We start from the raw sequence: 15,440 nt of genomic DNA on the forward strand, positions 1-15,440 counted from the left end.
GACTTAAAAAAAACACTCAGTAGCCAAATATTCACGAAAAGTATAAGTATTTTTTCTATATTAAGCAATACATTTTTCAAATGTAGCTAAAGTTCGCACTTTTAAGAAATATATGTTTTAATGTCACAGGAAATCCTGACGTGTCAATTATCTCCTTTCACATTAATGTCTAGTGACCCTAGACATTCAAAATTTAATAAAGATTTTCAGATGACAAAAGAAAGTTAAAATTTTGTTCAATAATTTGATCAAAGTAATTTTTAGTTACTCATGCTCAACTCGTTTTGATGCTGTTAATAAGATTGCAGATTCAACGCTAGAACTTCCCATAAAACATTTAAAATAGCTTTCACTAATATTATAATTTGCAACTTACACTTTTATTTTATTTTACATGCAATTTATTCACAAATAAACAAATAACATGGCAATCAAATTTAAAGATATTTATAAATTAATATGAATAGTCTTTGGCAGAGCGAAATTTAACTATAATATACGAAATGTTTAAGCGTAAATGGGTGCGTATTTCTCGTAAACCTGGACGTAGGCCTCCTCGGCGGCAGCCTTTGACAGACCCTTGCGTGAGTTCCATGCGTCCCACATGGCTTTCCTCTTCAAGTCCAAAGCGCCTGGCTTCTCAATGTTCACATCACCAACAGTAGCCTGCTTGAAGAGACCGTAGAATTCCAAGAATTCGGCGTCGGTGGGCTTCTTTGAGAAGTTCTTTGCTTTTTCGGCTGCTTCTGCGAACTAAAGTGTGGAAAAATGTAATAGTAAAACATCAAATATGTATAGTAATCACTTATGTGCGTCCACTTACAGACACCATTTTGTAGCTGCTGTTGGTTGTTCACGTAACTGTGGTAGAAATCAACTAACTTTAAACTAGTCTCGCGAGCATTTTTATACTCCTAAAAATACGAATATATCCCAGCTTTGTTAGTTAATGCTACTAATCGCTAGATTACGCAATCTTTTTAAACTAAAAATAAATAAAATAAGAGTGAATAAGCATAAAATGAAGATATATGACAGTCTGCGGCAAAATCTGTGGAAATTGATTAGATGACGTTGAGAAAGTCAATACTATTTTATGGTAAAGAAATTTCGCGGAGTTTGCTGTTAACTCTTAATCTAGCCGGGAAGGAATTTCGGCTGATAATTCTGTTTGGTTAGGGAAATCCTAACAGTTTTAAGTAGTGTGGTAAATCACTACCGAGCACTGCGTTAAAATAATGACGTGCTTTATTTATACACAATCAGATAAATAATATTATGATGAATATACTTGTACATTCATGTGTTGCATACAATTAGGCGTCAGCAAAAAATTACTGCAGCTTGATTGTGTTACAATTTTACATTTGAGCTGATGCCTGGTTTTTGCCAGTGGTTAACTATTTACCGCTTACCTGCACCACGGTATTGATTTATTTTGGTTTAGGTTGCAAAGAGGTGTGAGAAATTTCCATGATGTCCTATAGGAAGTAAAAGATTAGAGGGAATTATTTTAAATGTTTGTAAAACGTTATGTGAAACAAATAAAGAAGGGCTAAGTTCGTTAGTAACCGAACATTTTATACTCTTGCGGCTTGCATCACCTCTTACATCACACATTTTGACTAAATATACTGAAAAGTGAGATGGAATTTAAAATTATGTTAAATGGGTACTTTATTCCTAATTCACCCTTTTTCGCACAGTGACATGAGAATGTCAAGATAATATTATTTATCGAATTTAGTTGTCGAGTAAATCCAGAGATATGTAATTTCACCTAAAGGTGGGCGCTTATAGTGCAATTTTGACTCTGACTCCCATAAAGCTCTTTTGTATCATCCCGAAAGTAATATTTAACATCTATGACGCATTTAGTTATTGATTCATCGCACTTGTAGTTAGATTTTAACACATGGGAAGTGGACGGGGTAATCATCAAATTTCACCTATTTTCTCATTGTGGTAAGAAGTGTCAAGGGGATTTGTCCTGCGCAAATTTGGATGATATAGCTTGAATGGTTTGCGAGATAAATACATATATATATTAAAATATTAGGGGGATGGCCACGCCCACTTATTAAATATTTTTTTAACCATAGGCGCTCCTCATTAATGCGATTTGTTTACGAAATTACAGTTTTGTATGTTAATTTGCGGCTTAGTTATAACAATTTATAGGTGTTCGAATAATCGCCCAATATCAAATGTCTTATGGCACCAAGAAACATGTGTTCCAAGTTTCATTTAGATATATAATTTTTACGCACGGACGGTCGGACGGACAAATAGAAAAAAATAAGCTTCTCAAGAATTTTAATACAAACTGAATAAATGTATACAAAATTTATTATATTATAAGTTTTGTTTTTATTTTAATAATATAAAACAACGAATATATAAATTTAAATATTATAAATATTATAGTTTTATTTAAAAATAAAATGTTAGCAAGCTGGGCGGCAAGACTCCAATGCCGTATATGATTTGACGCTGCTCGTGATCGAATTTCCGCGCATCGATATCCTCCTGCCAGTTAAACGACTAAACGAAGTAGAAAATCGCAGTAGAATCGTGTAGGTATCGACGCGGCAGTGTCTATGCGAGACTTGGTAGCGAATGTCAATGCGTGAATGCTGCTGTGCGGCCTGTCAAGATCGAATTGTTGACGTGCAAAGGTATGTGGATACGCGACGAGTGTCTGACGAATTGTGTTCGCTATCCTTTTTCCCATCCTTTTTGTTGAGTGGGTTGATTGATTTAGAAGTGTGGTGAGCTGTGTTGAGTGGTATTGTATTATTAGTGTGGTGGCCGCCTGCTGAGTGATGTTCACAATTGTGGTGTGATATAGAGTCATCAGCTGTGGTGAATTAAGCTGTCTTATTAGTGTGCGCCAGTTTTTTCGGGTAAAGTGGGTGGATGCTTAACTCATTTAAACACAAACTTTTAATATTTTATTATAAATTTTAATTAAATTTAAATTTTGTATATATAGCACATTTTGAGGCGATACAACAATTAAATTTTCCACGCACCTCTTGTAAACCTCATCTTTATAATTATAACTGCATGTGTTAGTTCAACATTGGCCTATATTTTCGATATAAAACCAGCTATACACTAAGTTCTCCATATTCGGTGCATGACATAGTTCATTTATTTGTAAAAGAGAAAGCACTATTTGTGGTGAAAGAATCTAATTGAATTTCATATTGTAATATATGAGAAGTTGCGCGATCTAACGGTTAATAATCCGTAACAAATTTCATTCAAATTGGTCGAATAGTTGTTGAGGTACGGTATTTCACTTAAAAGTACTCCTTTCGCACTATATTCATAAGTAAGGAAACACTAAAGTCATACGAAACCGTATATTGGGCACATTCACAATTTATAAGAAGTCAGGGCGAGTAAAATCGTGAATTTATTTTTCCAAATTATCACAACTTTATTCCGAAGGATGTTCTTCTTCCGTTGTAGACAAGTTAACAACAGCGCGCCATTCGTTTCTTCTTTTTGCAATTTAGTTTCGAGATATTAAGTGCAGCCAGGTCGTTCTTCACTTGATTTATAATAAAATATATCAATGTCATCGTATATCTCGTACAGCTCATCGTTCCATCGATTGCGATATTCGCCGTTGCCAATGCACAAATGATCATACGAGTACATCTTCTGCCAAGCATTTCTCTTGAACACTTCTAAGGACGACTCATCAGATGATGTCATTATCCATGCGTCCGCACCATATAACACGACGGAATGATGGGGGAATTGTAGAGTTTCGTCTTTGTTCGTCAAGAGGGTACTTCACTTTTCAATTGCCTACTCAGTCCAAACAGCCCCTGTTGGCAAGAGTAATTCTGCTGATACTGTTGTTGGCATTGTTGGCTGGTTCCAAGATAGAGAAAATTATCTACAACTTCAAAGTTATGACTGTCAACAGTGACGTGGGAGCCAAGTCGGGAAGAAGAAGATGATGCATTCACCTTGTCAATTGTATTTGAATAGCGCGGCCGGCATTTCATCCTGGCACTGGCACCTGACACTGGCACCTGCCACTTTGTTGTTCTTCAGGCGAGCAATTGCTATTCGAGCCTCATCCTAGTCGCGCAATGGAACATCTATTCCATCGTCATCGATTGGAAAGTCGGGCTTGCCATCTCCAGATGTTACACTTTCACTATCGTTTAACTGGCAGGAGGTGGTGCCTCCATAACTTAAGTATGATTTGAGCATCAGCTACTAGATCACTGCACTGGGTCCTACTGTTGATATAATCATCATATGGGAACGTATCGTTACATATTTTAATTCCATATGGTAAGGAAAATCTCTCACTTTAATTTGTTAGGATAACTCACAAACTGAAATTAGATGAATTGAATGATTGAAATACATTTGACATATAGTATAAGAGTACAAGGTTAAATTAACCTGAGAAACTGAAATGTTTTTAAAGTGTATAAGGGGATCCTTAAACTGGACATGATTATATGGTTAGTAATTGTATGCTAGAAAGTCCATGTCTAATTGAGAGATCGCAAAAAAAAGAAAGAAAAATCAAAAGTAATCGTCCAGTAATGCATATATTGAATTAATATGAAATAAAGTTTTACTGACTTTCGGTTCCTACAAATTGCGAGAATACTTATTGTTGGTTTGCACTCGACCCCACTGTTCCCCTACTTGTTATTTTTATACTTTATTGCATATCATAATTCAGATTAATGTGTAGGTGCAAGAATTGTGCATTTTCCGTCGGTACAATAAATTTCCGTATGTCGATTCCATATTGATAAAATCGGCTTATCAAGCGCTGATAAGAATGTAGATTTGATTAATCGATAGATTCATGCAGCTGGGCAAAATAGCTAGAAATTTGGCGGTGGTCGCTTATCAATCACGCTAACTCACTTCCGCAGGTTATAGTTTTTTATAGTACAATAATCTAACATTTTTAGTTTCAAATATGAACGTGTTTAATAGTTGTTGCTTTAATACATTACATGTAATTTATACACTTAAAATATATGTACATAAATACATTTTATCGAAGTTTAAACATAGAAGGAGTTTTAATGTTCATTGGGTTACCAGAAACAATTATTCTGTAGCTACATATACATATGTATATCATAGATTAGAGGGGGCCAATTTTTTATACTCTCGCAACAATGTTGCTAACGAGAGTATTATAGTTTTGTTCACATAACGGTTATTTGTAAGTCCTAAAACTAAAAGAGTCAGATATAGGGTTATATATACCCAAGTGATCAGGGTGACGAGTAGAGTCGAAATCCGGATGTCTGTCTGTCCGTCCTGAGTAAAAATTGAGATATCATGATGAAACTTGGTACACGTATTCCTTGGCTCCATAAGAAAGTTAAGTTCGAAGATGTGCAAAATCGGCCCACTGCCACGCCCACAAAATGGCGGAAACCGAAAACCTATAAAGTGTCATAACTAAGCCATAAATAAAGATATTAAAGTGAAATTTGACACAAAGGATCGTATTAGGGAGGGGCATATTTGGACGTAATTTTTTTTGGAAAAGTGGGCGTGGCCCCGCCCCCTACTAAGTTTTTGTACATATGTCGGAAACTACTACGGTTATGTCAACCAAACTCTATAAAATCGTTTCCTTCAGGCATTTCCATATACAGTTCAAAAATGGAAGAAATCGGAAAATAACCACGCCCACCTCCCATACAAAGGTTATGTTCAAAATCACTAAAAGTGCGTTAACCGACTAACAAAAAACGCCAGAAACACTAAATTTTACGGAAAAAATGGCAGAAGGAAGCTGCACCCAGGCTTTTTTTAAAAATTGAAAATGGGCGTGGCGCCGTCCACTTATGGACCAAGAACCATATCTCAGGAGCTACTAGACCGATTTCAATGAAATTCGGTATATAATGTTTTCTTAACACCCTGATGACATGTACGAAATATGGCTGAAATCGGTTCACAACCACGCCTTCTTCCAATATAAAGCTATTTTGAATTCCATCTGATGCCTTCTTTGTATAATACAGTATAAACATTAGGAACCAATGATGATAGCGGAGATAAAACTTTACAAAAATACGGTATTTGAAAAATATGTAAATGACGTATTATGAAATCTCGATTATCACTTTACCATGCGAGAGTATAAAATGTTCGGTGACACCCGAACTTAGCCCTTCCTTACTTGTTTCTATATACTAACTTTGCATAAGAGACTGTGGGTGTAAAACTGGTTTCGAGACACCGTTTTTAAGGCCATGTTTAAAAAACCTGAATAATCGACTGTCTATGAAAGTGATAAAATGAGAAAACATAGAGATATCATCTTGTAATTTTACACCCGTCTCCTTGGAATAAACGAAAGGTTGGTGTTGTAAAACCTATAAAGTGCTATTACTATTACTAAGCTGCAAATTAAAATACAAAACGGTAATTTGGTACTTGGACAGTAGAGGTCAGTATCTGTGGTTTGAAAAATTATGTGGTTGTAGTCCGTCCTTCTTCCCTACTTGCTTAGTAGGAATAATTTCAGTGCCTTTAAAGACGGTGATAATAATAGGTGAAATCAGTAGCAACCACGCCCACTCCCTATGTTAAGGTTGTGTTGAAAACTACAATATGTACAGTTAAAGTTAAATAAATATGCCAGAAGCATTAAGTTTTAGCAGTGAGATGGTGCGAAGTGGGTTCATAGGAGCCAGTGTAAAAATTGGCAATGGGTCTGGCACCGCCCGCTTTTAGCTGAAATTATACACCTCAGGAAATTCTGGAGCAGTTTTACCGAATCCGGTACAATTTTGGGATCTATCTAATTCTTTTACTTCACAGTAAGTAAATCAAGGTCTAATAAATATATTGGAATGAAACTTTGCGCAAAGACTGCGCTTAAGGTGTAGGTCACACGTCTAAGTGTGTTTATTTAATAGTCTACGGGGTTTGTCCGAAAAGTAATAGGACTGAATCGATTAAAAAAAATTATTGAACCAATCGTTACAATTCTATGAAAACTTTCAAAATAGGCTCCTTCTGCGTCAATGCATCGCTGCCAACGCGTTTTCCAAGCTTTGAAAGCGTCACGGAAGGCATTCTCCGGAATAGCCTTGAGAGCCGAGCTACATGCTGCTTGGATACCCTCTGTCGTCTGGGCGGTTGCGGAAGCGTTGGGATGTCGGCCTTGGATAGGTAGCTGTTTACAGGAAAGACAGTGTAAGCCGGGGCGTTGTCGAGGTGTAACTTCCAATCGCTTGCGATGTCTTGTCGGACCCGATTGTCCCTTCGTTTGAGTCTCTTGAGGATTTCCACGTAAAACTTGGCTGTGACGGTTTGTTCGGGAGGAACAAATTCATGGTGCACGATGCCTTTGATGTCAAAAAAGACAATGAGCATCATTTTCTCTTTGGATTTGCTCATTAATCAGCGACCTCTTCCCGGCCCTCCAGAAAGACCTGGTGCCACCGAAACACACCATTTCTTGCTAAAACAACTCCTGGGTAAGCTTGCTTGATCATATCAAACGTCTCTGTCGCAGTTTTACCGAGTTTCAAACGGTGCGCGCACGCTCCAAAGTACAGTCGCGGCGGAAGAAAATCAGTCCTATTACTTTCCGGACAAACCCTGTAATTCGAACAAAAACTTATCAAGCTCCCTAGATACTGAATAAGTTACTGAGTTCCTTTGCATTTTTCTACAAAAATAGCGGACAGTTGTGAGATATAACCTTGAAACTTATATAACGCCCATTTTTGATAATAATGTGTCTTGCAGCCAAACGAAGGGAAATTGGTCAGATTATTCCGAATAACCTTTATACTTAATACAAGTTATCTGATATGAGAGACTATTTTTCTAAAAACAGCATGTTAATGAAATTTAAACATCATGATATAATTAGGTTAATACTACCCGTGGCCCAATAAATTAAAATACTTATTTCAAACTTCCCATTGCCATAAAGACGTCGCATATATCCGTTAATATATAGGATATCTTAGCAAAGTTAAGTAAACACTTTTGCAATGCGTTTGAACTAATTGTCGAAGCACTTTTGCAACTCTGATTTAAGTGTCTCCCAAACATGCCTTTTGAACGCATAAACCGCTTCTTCAGGTGTTGAAAAACGTTGATCTCCTAGTTTATTTAGTACGAACGGTAAGAAAAAGAAGTCATTTGGTGCATAGTTAGGACTATACGTGGAAGGACTCATCAAATTGAAGGATTGAGTGCTGCAAAATGCAATTGTTTGTGTCGATGTTTGAGAACTCGCATTATCGTGGCGGAGAGTGATCCGTGTTTGTCGGTTGGTTTTTCTGATTTCTTGAAAGACAGCTAGCAAACAGATGATTGTGTATTACTATAAATTTACTGTACTGCAATGTTCTAGGGGGATGGTTGCGATATATCCGCGAGCAACTTTTGTTGATTTCGGCACTCTTGAAACATCCGTACAGTCGACTGCGGTTTACTTTCGGGCTTATACGCGTAAATCTACGATTCATCGCCTAACACGATGTCAAGACGTGTTTCGAAGTACTGCTATCGTATTTTGATAACATTGCTCTCGGCTCGAGCTGTCTTAGCGATTGACAAATTCCCCGATTTTTTTTGTTTATCTATTTTAAATTACTGTAAATATCACAAATAGTGCTCGTATATCAAAACATTCTAAGTATGCGAACCATCAAGAATAGCAAACTTTAAAATGCCGAATATGTCTGTAAATTTGTCAGTATACCTGAGTAATACCCAATGGTAATGCTGATTCTTACACAACTTTCTTTAAAATAAAGTTTTACCCACACCTTGTAGTATTTCCCTACAATTGTTCTTTTCAAATTGCGAGAGTATAAGGTATTCGGCTGTCCTCGAACTTAGCCATATTATACTTGTTATTATTGGGATATTTCCATATCCTAAATATTAGATTAGAAAGATTCGTCATCTGCTTTAGGGCATATCGTATTCATATGCCATCATATTATTTATTCAAAGATTTGATCACATAATTTGACAAGTCAAGGAAGATTAAGAATAACTGAAAAAGCGGTTAGCATTTAATTAAAAAATAAATTTATTCATATTTTGGTGCGTATTTCTTGTACACTTCTATGTAGTGAGCTTTCGCATCTTCGACGGTCAAACCGGCCTTCTCCTTCCAAGAGTTCCACAAGGCTTTACGGACTGGATCCTCTGGCTCATCGGTATTGCAATCACCAACTGTAGCCTGCTTATAATAGCCGTAGAATTCCAAGAACTCTTCCTGGGTAGGTTTCTTGGAGAAGTTGCGGGCTTTCTCAATGATTTCCTCAAACTGCAAGAAACAAATAAAAACATCTCAGCCATCTAAGCAAGTCCTGAACCTCTGAAAAATTGAAAATTAAATCGAATGAAGTGAACATACCGTGACCATGTTGCTAAAAATTAATGCTTTCTTTGCTTAAGACAGTTAGACATTGAGGTGCGCACTCCACACGGCTCATATTTATATAATAAATGTTTCCACGATAATTCTTGTAGGTACTGCGAATAATCACAATTTTTGCTAATCAATGCAGTGTATTTATTGCGTGATTGCTTTATCTGCCGGTATCTTTGAATTATGTACATATGTATATATAATATAAAAGCTAATATGCTTTTGGATTTACTATTTCTGGCTTTGTGACTTCAATTATCACCCATCTTATCTTTTTAATAAATCATCGGTTGTTGCAAGCGAAGTTTGGAGTTGTAAGCGTTCTCGTCTGTGAAATGAGGAAAATCTGGAGGAGGTCAACAATCACGTCCACAACAGAGAGTTTGGTGAGATATCCATTAAATTTGTCATAATCCATAATTTATTAATTGTTTTCTTTACTGGCGTAGACACCGCTTAGCGATTATAGCCGAGTTTACAACAGCGCGCCGTCCTTCCCTTTCGCTCTTTGGCGCCAATTGGAGATTTAAAGTGTAGTCCAAGGTCCTATTCTACCTAATATTTCAAATGGAGTGGAGATCTTTCCCCTCCTATGTTTCCGTCGGCCGGTACTGCGTCGAATACTCTCAGAGCTGAAGTGTTTTCATTCATTCGGACGACATGACCTGCCCAGCGGAGCCGCTGTCTCTTAATGCGCTGTACTATGCCAATGTCTTCGTATATCTCATACAGCTCATCATCGTTTCATCGACTGCGGTTTTCGCCGTTGCCAATGCGCAAAGGACCGAAGTACCTTTCTCTCGAAAACTCGTAACGTCGACTCATCAGCTGTTGTCATAGTCCATGCCTCTGCACCATATAGCAGGACGGGGATGATAAGTGACATGTCGCATTTAGTCTTTGTTCGTCGAGGGAGAACTTTACTTCTCAATTGCCTACTTAGTCCGAAGTAGCACCTGTTGGCAATAGTTTTTATGCGTTGTATTCTGAGGTTGACATTGTTGTTGGTGCTAATGGCGGTTCCAAGATAGACGGAATTATCTACGACTTTACTGTCAACATTGACGTGGGGCCAAGTCGCGAATGCGACGACTGTTTGTTTGATAACAGGAGATATTCCGTCTTGCTTTTGCTCACTTCAGACCCATTTGCTTCGCTTCTTCGTTCAACCTGGAGAATGCAGAACTAACGGCGCGATCGTTATGGCCAATGATGTCGATGTCATCGGCGTACGTCAGCAGTTTTACGCTCTTGTAGAAGATTTTAACTTCTCTATTCAGCCATACAGCTCGAACTATTTTCTCCAGCAGCAGATTGAAAAAGTCGCACGATAGGGAGTCACCTTGTCTGAAACCTCGTGTCGACTGGCTCGGAGAGGTCCTTCGTGATCCTGATGGAGCTTTTGATATTGCTCAGCGTCAGATTACACAGCCGTATTAGTTTTGTGGGATATCAAACTCAGACATAGCGGCATAAAGACAGCTCCTTTTCGTGCTGTCAAAAGCAGCTTTGAAATCCACGAAGAGGTGGTGTGTGTAGATCTTCTTTTCATGGGTCTTTTCCAATATTTAGCGATTAGGTCCAATCAGTTTGTTGATGGTGGGCTTTAATCTCTTACATTATATGCTGATAGAACCTTATATGCGATGTTGAGGCTTATGCCACGGTAGTTGACGCAGATTATAGGGTGTCCCTTTTTGTAGATCCATCGGCCCCCGTAGCTTTGTTTTTCTTCACACGGGTTATTGTTATTCGAAGTTCTTCATGGTCGGCCATCGTCATCGGTTGGGGAAACGGATTCGACTTCTCCCGGTGCTATGCTTTCACTGCCATTCATCAGGCTGGATAAGTGTTCCCTCCAAAATTTTACTCTGCTCTGGGCATCAGTCACTATATCACCTCGAGGGCTCCACAAGAGTATGATAGCGACTTGAAACCTTCCGTTAGTTGCCGTATCTTTCCGCAGAATTTTCTAGCTAGCTCTTCGTACTCACGCATTTCGACCTCTCTCTTTTTTGTCTGCAGATTATTTACTGCCATTATTTAAAAAGTGGAACGCATCGTATTTTGGTGGAAGTTTATGGTGAACATGCTCTTGCTGAGCGAACGTGCCAAAAGTGGTTTGCAGAATCCAAAATTGATGCTTTTGGCTGGAAGATGAAGAAAGTTTTGGGATGCTATAAATATTTGAGGATGTGGAACTGGAGAAGCATTACTCGGTTACGATTGTTGCCAAACACAAGAAATTGTCACAAAACCTTTGGGAATCATTCATGCAGCCAAATCAAAACGTTAAAAGCATTCGGATACATTCAAAAGCAATAATATTGGGTATCTTATGAATTGAAGTCACAAGACGTTGAAGAACAATTTTGCAAGCCAGAAATTCTGCTTGGCTGTCAAATTCACACATTGCCAAAAAGATGAACAAATATTATAGCTTCAGATGGGAAAAACATTGCTGTACAAGTATTTCTTAAATAATCATTTAAAATCACTGAATCGTTTCAGTCCGAGGCTCTCAAAGAATTTAATTAAATTCATACTTTCTGAAAGTGACCCTATTATTTTGTCCATAATTGTGTATGTATTATTTAATAAAGGAACATATAGATATTTATTCAATCATAACACTTTATTCGAATAGATCGTCTTTTAAAACATACTTTTGGGCACAAGAGTTATCCGACTAACACATTATCAGCACATAAAATTCAAACATTCGCTTCCGATTGCGGCATGGCGATCACAGCGGCGATCAGTGGTTTCGTTTGGCGCGCTTTCAGCAGCATAACGCGTATTTGTGAATTATCTATCGTCAGTGTATGTGGTGGTAACTTAATATTTGGATCCAATACCGCTACAATCTCAAAGTCGATTTTCAGCGGCACGCCAGGCAATATGCTAGGCAGCTGTAAGCAGGAGTAAATAATGTAATATTTGTATTTTAAGAAATTCTGCAGTTCTCACCTTGGCCATTGATTTGTTTAGGGTGTAGTGACGACGATCGGCGTGGAGCAGCACAGTTAAGTTCGATGCCATTTTGTAGCTCGACATATTCTGTATAGTTAGATAAAGTCGAAACTCCGGTCCAATGCCACATACCTCCGCAGAGAGCTTGACAGGTGCATGAGTTATGTCACCAGAAATTGTGCTCTCCGATGAGTTGATGGCGTCGACAGTAGCACGGGCGGCCACGTAACGTAAGCGCCATAGCTCGGCTTGAAATGCGCCATAAGTTGCTGTTAATTAGAAAGGAAAACGGTATCGTATATATGTATGTATATTAAATTTTGTTGAAATAGAATTTGAAGGTAATATTTAGCTTCCTCCAAAAATGAAAACTATTTTCGGTAAGAAATGATTTTAATTAAAAACTCTGACATTTAGGCTGCTTCAGAGATTTCTATTGTAAGCTGGTTTGGCTCTTTTGGGTTTATAGGGGGTCCTGCAATACCTTTTTCCAATATTCGTCTCTTGCAAAAGTGTTGCTCGCTTTATTTACATTCGTTTCTTCGTGCTAATCGCCATTGCCATTGTTTCGATAATTTCTTTTTTGTAATTATATACGGCTATACCGTGATGGGACATGGTTCCGAAGATTTTTCCTTCAAAATATAAGCAGTTAAAAACTGGGTAATCACTTACTCTTGGCATTTTGTTTTTCCCTCGCCGCTTGTTCCACAAATATCGAACTTTTTTTAGACTTCTCCAAAATCGTTTCAACCATCGCTTTACTTTCGACATTTCCCTTAAGTGCAAGCAGCTCACTGGGATCAAATGCAGCTGTCCTCTTTAGAATTTTCACGAATATCTCACCCTCAACACTAACCATATTCAGCACGTAATCTTCGTGACCGGTGCGCCCGAAGCACATCGCACCAATTGTTGACACCATGTGGAACTCATTGACCAAATAACGTTGCAAGTACAACTGCACCAGACCACCTTCCAACGCTACACAGCAGAGTGTGAGTCCTAGGTGAGGCAGTGTAATCGGTATCATACACATCGGCAGCGCGGGAAGTTTGTTAACATACAATTGTTTGCCCTTCTTCGAATAACAAACGAGACGACAATCCATGGCACACACCGTTATCGTTTGATCCACTGGCAACAACATTAAGCCGGTAAATGGATGAGATATTTTAAATATCTCCTGGCCCTCCTTAACCGACTTACGCAGTAGATATACACCGCCGTAGCGTGTGGCGATTACAATGCGGAAATCGGTCTCGTATGTGCCATGCACGGCAATCATAGAAGGCACGGTCTCGTAGTCACAGGTTTTTGCTTGATAAATCAAGCCGAAACTTTGTGGTTCCAACACCAATATATCACCGTTATCGGTGGCAATTACCAAATGTGAGGGTGGATTCGCATCGCTGGATATACGTTCCAAGCAACCGAGTGCTACAATATTCGGGTGACGCATTACCGTTGCATCTGCATATTTCAAAATGAATTCCTGAAAAATATGGATAAATGTGAGAATTTGGTTCTCTAAAAATGTTAACTCAGCTCTACATTTTGTTCTTCTTGTGGCAACTGTATTAGTCTTTGGGACTTTCTTGACATCTTTGGGCGCTCAATGGACCTTAAGCTTTCGACTAAGGCCGGCTGCTGCTCTACGCGCACTGTAGGTAATTTGAGCCACAAATCTCTTTCCGACTCCTCCGCCTCCAAACCGGGCACTGTGTACTTGAAATACGGTTTCATATTTCGAAAGAACAGCACCGATTCCGCGATGGCCACAGCAATAACTTCGAGTACACATATACATAGATATAATTTGCTTTGTTTTTCAAATTGTGCAAGTGAACTGAATTAACCTACTTGGAGTTTTTGGCTCCGACTCGTCGCTGTAGAAGCTTTGTACAGCAGCTGGTATACCGTTGAGCTTCAGCTCGGTATGCAACGTAGTGCCTCGAAAGATTTTCAAGGTCGCTGTGGGTTCATCCTCCAAAGCAATGTCTGCCGCTATCAGTCGTACGTAATTGTCGCATTTAATATCGCACAATGTCATGCAGCTGGTGACGGTGTTTAGACGTGGTCGCGGCTCGTCTTCATCTACGATGACTTGTAGCCATTTGGCGTTGACGGACATGCTTTAAGCTGTAAAAAAAATATCAAATGTTATCCACTTGAGTGTATTTTCGTAATGACCTAATGTCCAGCTGTTGGCAACTTCTTTGATTCCTTTTGACCATGTAATTATTCACTCTTTGTTTTGATACGCGTTTGTTTACCTTAACAACGCAAGGACACGTTTCCGTGTTGCCACATTAGAAAGTTTTCCACGCTTTAAAGAGAAGTATAGAATATGTCTATATACTTATACATATGTATATGAAATATTTTGAGATTATAATAAACCAAAACCGACGGAAATCAGTTCGTTTTATTACCAGAACTCTTGAAGCTACTTAGTTTCATTGAGATAACGTATTTTTAGATATACAATTTAAGATCTATGGTATCCAGTTATGGGATACTGCAAGCCAATCAAATATTGAAGTCCTTCCACGATATCAGTCCATCACTCTTAGACTTATTGTTGACGCCGCTTGGTTTGTGGCTAATGATCAAATACACAAAGATTTAAATATTAAATACGTTAAAGAAGAAATAAAAAGTATAAGCACAAGGTATGTTAAGAAGCTACATGGTCATGAAAATGTTCTGGCAATAACTCTACTGGATAATAGCGATACAACTCGGAGGCTTAAAAGAAATCTCGTTTTAGATTTACCTTTTAGAGATTAAGCTTTGTAAATATTGTAAAAAAACTCTTAATTATAGAATTTTGAATATAATAGCTGTTCTCACTGGAGTTCAACTATTTATGATATAATATTATATTTTTTAACTAATTTACTTATTGTCTAATTGATAGATTGTAAATAAATAAATCCAAGAAAAAAAAAATTTAAGATCGAATTTGTAGGCGAAGTTCGGTATAATCGTTATATAAGCTTCACTAGAAGTCATCGGTCAATCATACCACTTTTGGTTA

At 38.0% G+C, this 15,440-nt stretch overlaps 3 protein-coding genes across 4 annotated transcripts; all 3 read right to left on the reverse strand.

Moving 5' to 3' along the window:
- Positions 1-431: 431 nt before the first annotated feature.
- Positions 432-883, reverse strand: LOC120777996 (acyl-CoA-binding protein-like). The gene is made up of 2 exons (XM_040109651.1): positions 824-883; positions 432-753 (listed from the first exon to the last, which is right to left on the reverse strand). Exons 1-2 carry the CDS (start codon positions 830-832, stop codon positions 508-510), a joined length of 255 nt encoding a protein of 84 aa, XP_039965585.1. The 5' UTR covers positions 833-883; the 3' UTR covers positions 432-507.
- Positions 884-8,951: 8,068 nt separating this feature from the next.
- Positions 8,952-9,486, reverse strand: LOC120778102 (acyl-CoA-binding protein). The gene is made up of 2 exons (XM_040109805.1): positions 9,410-9,486; positions 8,952-9,319 (listed from the first exon to the last, which is right to left on the reverse strand). Exons 1-2 carry the CDS (start codon positions 9,416-9,418, stop codon positions 9,080-9,082), a joined length of 249 nt encoding a protein of 82 aa, XP_039965739.1. The 5' UTR covers positions 9,419-9,486; the 3' UTR covers positions 8,952-9,079.
- A 2,554-nt stretch (positions 9,487-12,040) lies between these two features.
- LOC120778981 (Bardet-Biedl syndrome 1 protein homolog) lies at positions 12,041-14,652 on the reverse strand. Of its 2 annotated transcripts, XM_040111073.1 has the most exons (6): positions 14,591-14,652; positions 14,261-14,539; positions 13,952-14,187; positions 13,073-13,892; positions 12,395-12,666; positions 12,041-12,336 (listed from the first exon to the last, which is right to left on the reverse strand). In XM_040111073.1, exons 2-6 carry the CDS (start codon positions 14,529-14,531, stop codon positions 12,139-12,141), a joined length of 1,797 nt encoding a protein of 598 aa, XP_039967007.1. In that variant the 5' UTR covers positions 14,532-14,539; positions 14,591-14,652; the 3' UTR covers positions 12,041-12,138. The 2 variants fall into 2 exon arrangements, with proteins under 2 accessions (XP_039967007.1, XP_039967006.1); XM_040111072.1 differs by lacking the exon at positions 14,591-14,652 and having other exon boundaries at positions 14,261-14,568.
- Positions 14,653-15,440: the final 788 nt, after the last annotated feature.

This window comes from Bactrocera tryoni, chromosome 5 (genome assembly GCF_016617805.1).
Source record: "Bactrocera tryoni isolate S06 chromosome 5, CSIRO_BtryS06_freeze2, whole genome shotgun sequence".
NCBI classification, from domain to species: Eukaryota; Metazoa; Arthropoda; class Insecta; order Diptera; family Tephritidae; genus Bactrocera; species Bactrocera tryoni.

Bases quoted from the DNA above. Each gene is read 5' to 3' on its own strand.
- LOC120778981 (XM_040111073.1), bottom strand. From the start codon at position 14,531: ATGTCCGTCAACGCCAAATGGCTACAAGTCATCGTAGATGAAGACGAG. The intron at 13,893-13,951 runs GTAGAGCTGAGT...CATATTTTTCAG, and splicing joins TGCCACAAGAAGAACAAAAT to GAATTCATTTTGAAATATGC. The intron at 12,337-12,394 runs GTGAGAACTGCA...TCCTGCTTACAG, and splicing joins TAAACAAATCAATGGCCAAG to CTGCCTAGCATATTGCCTGG.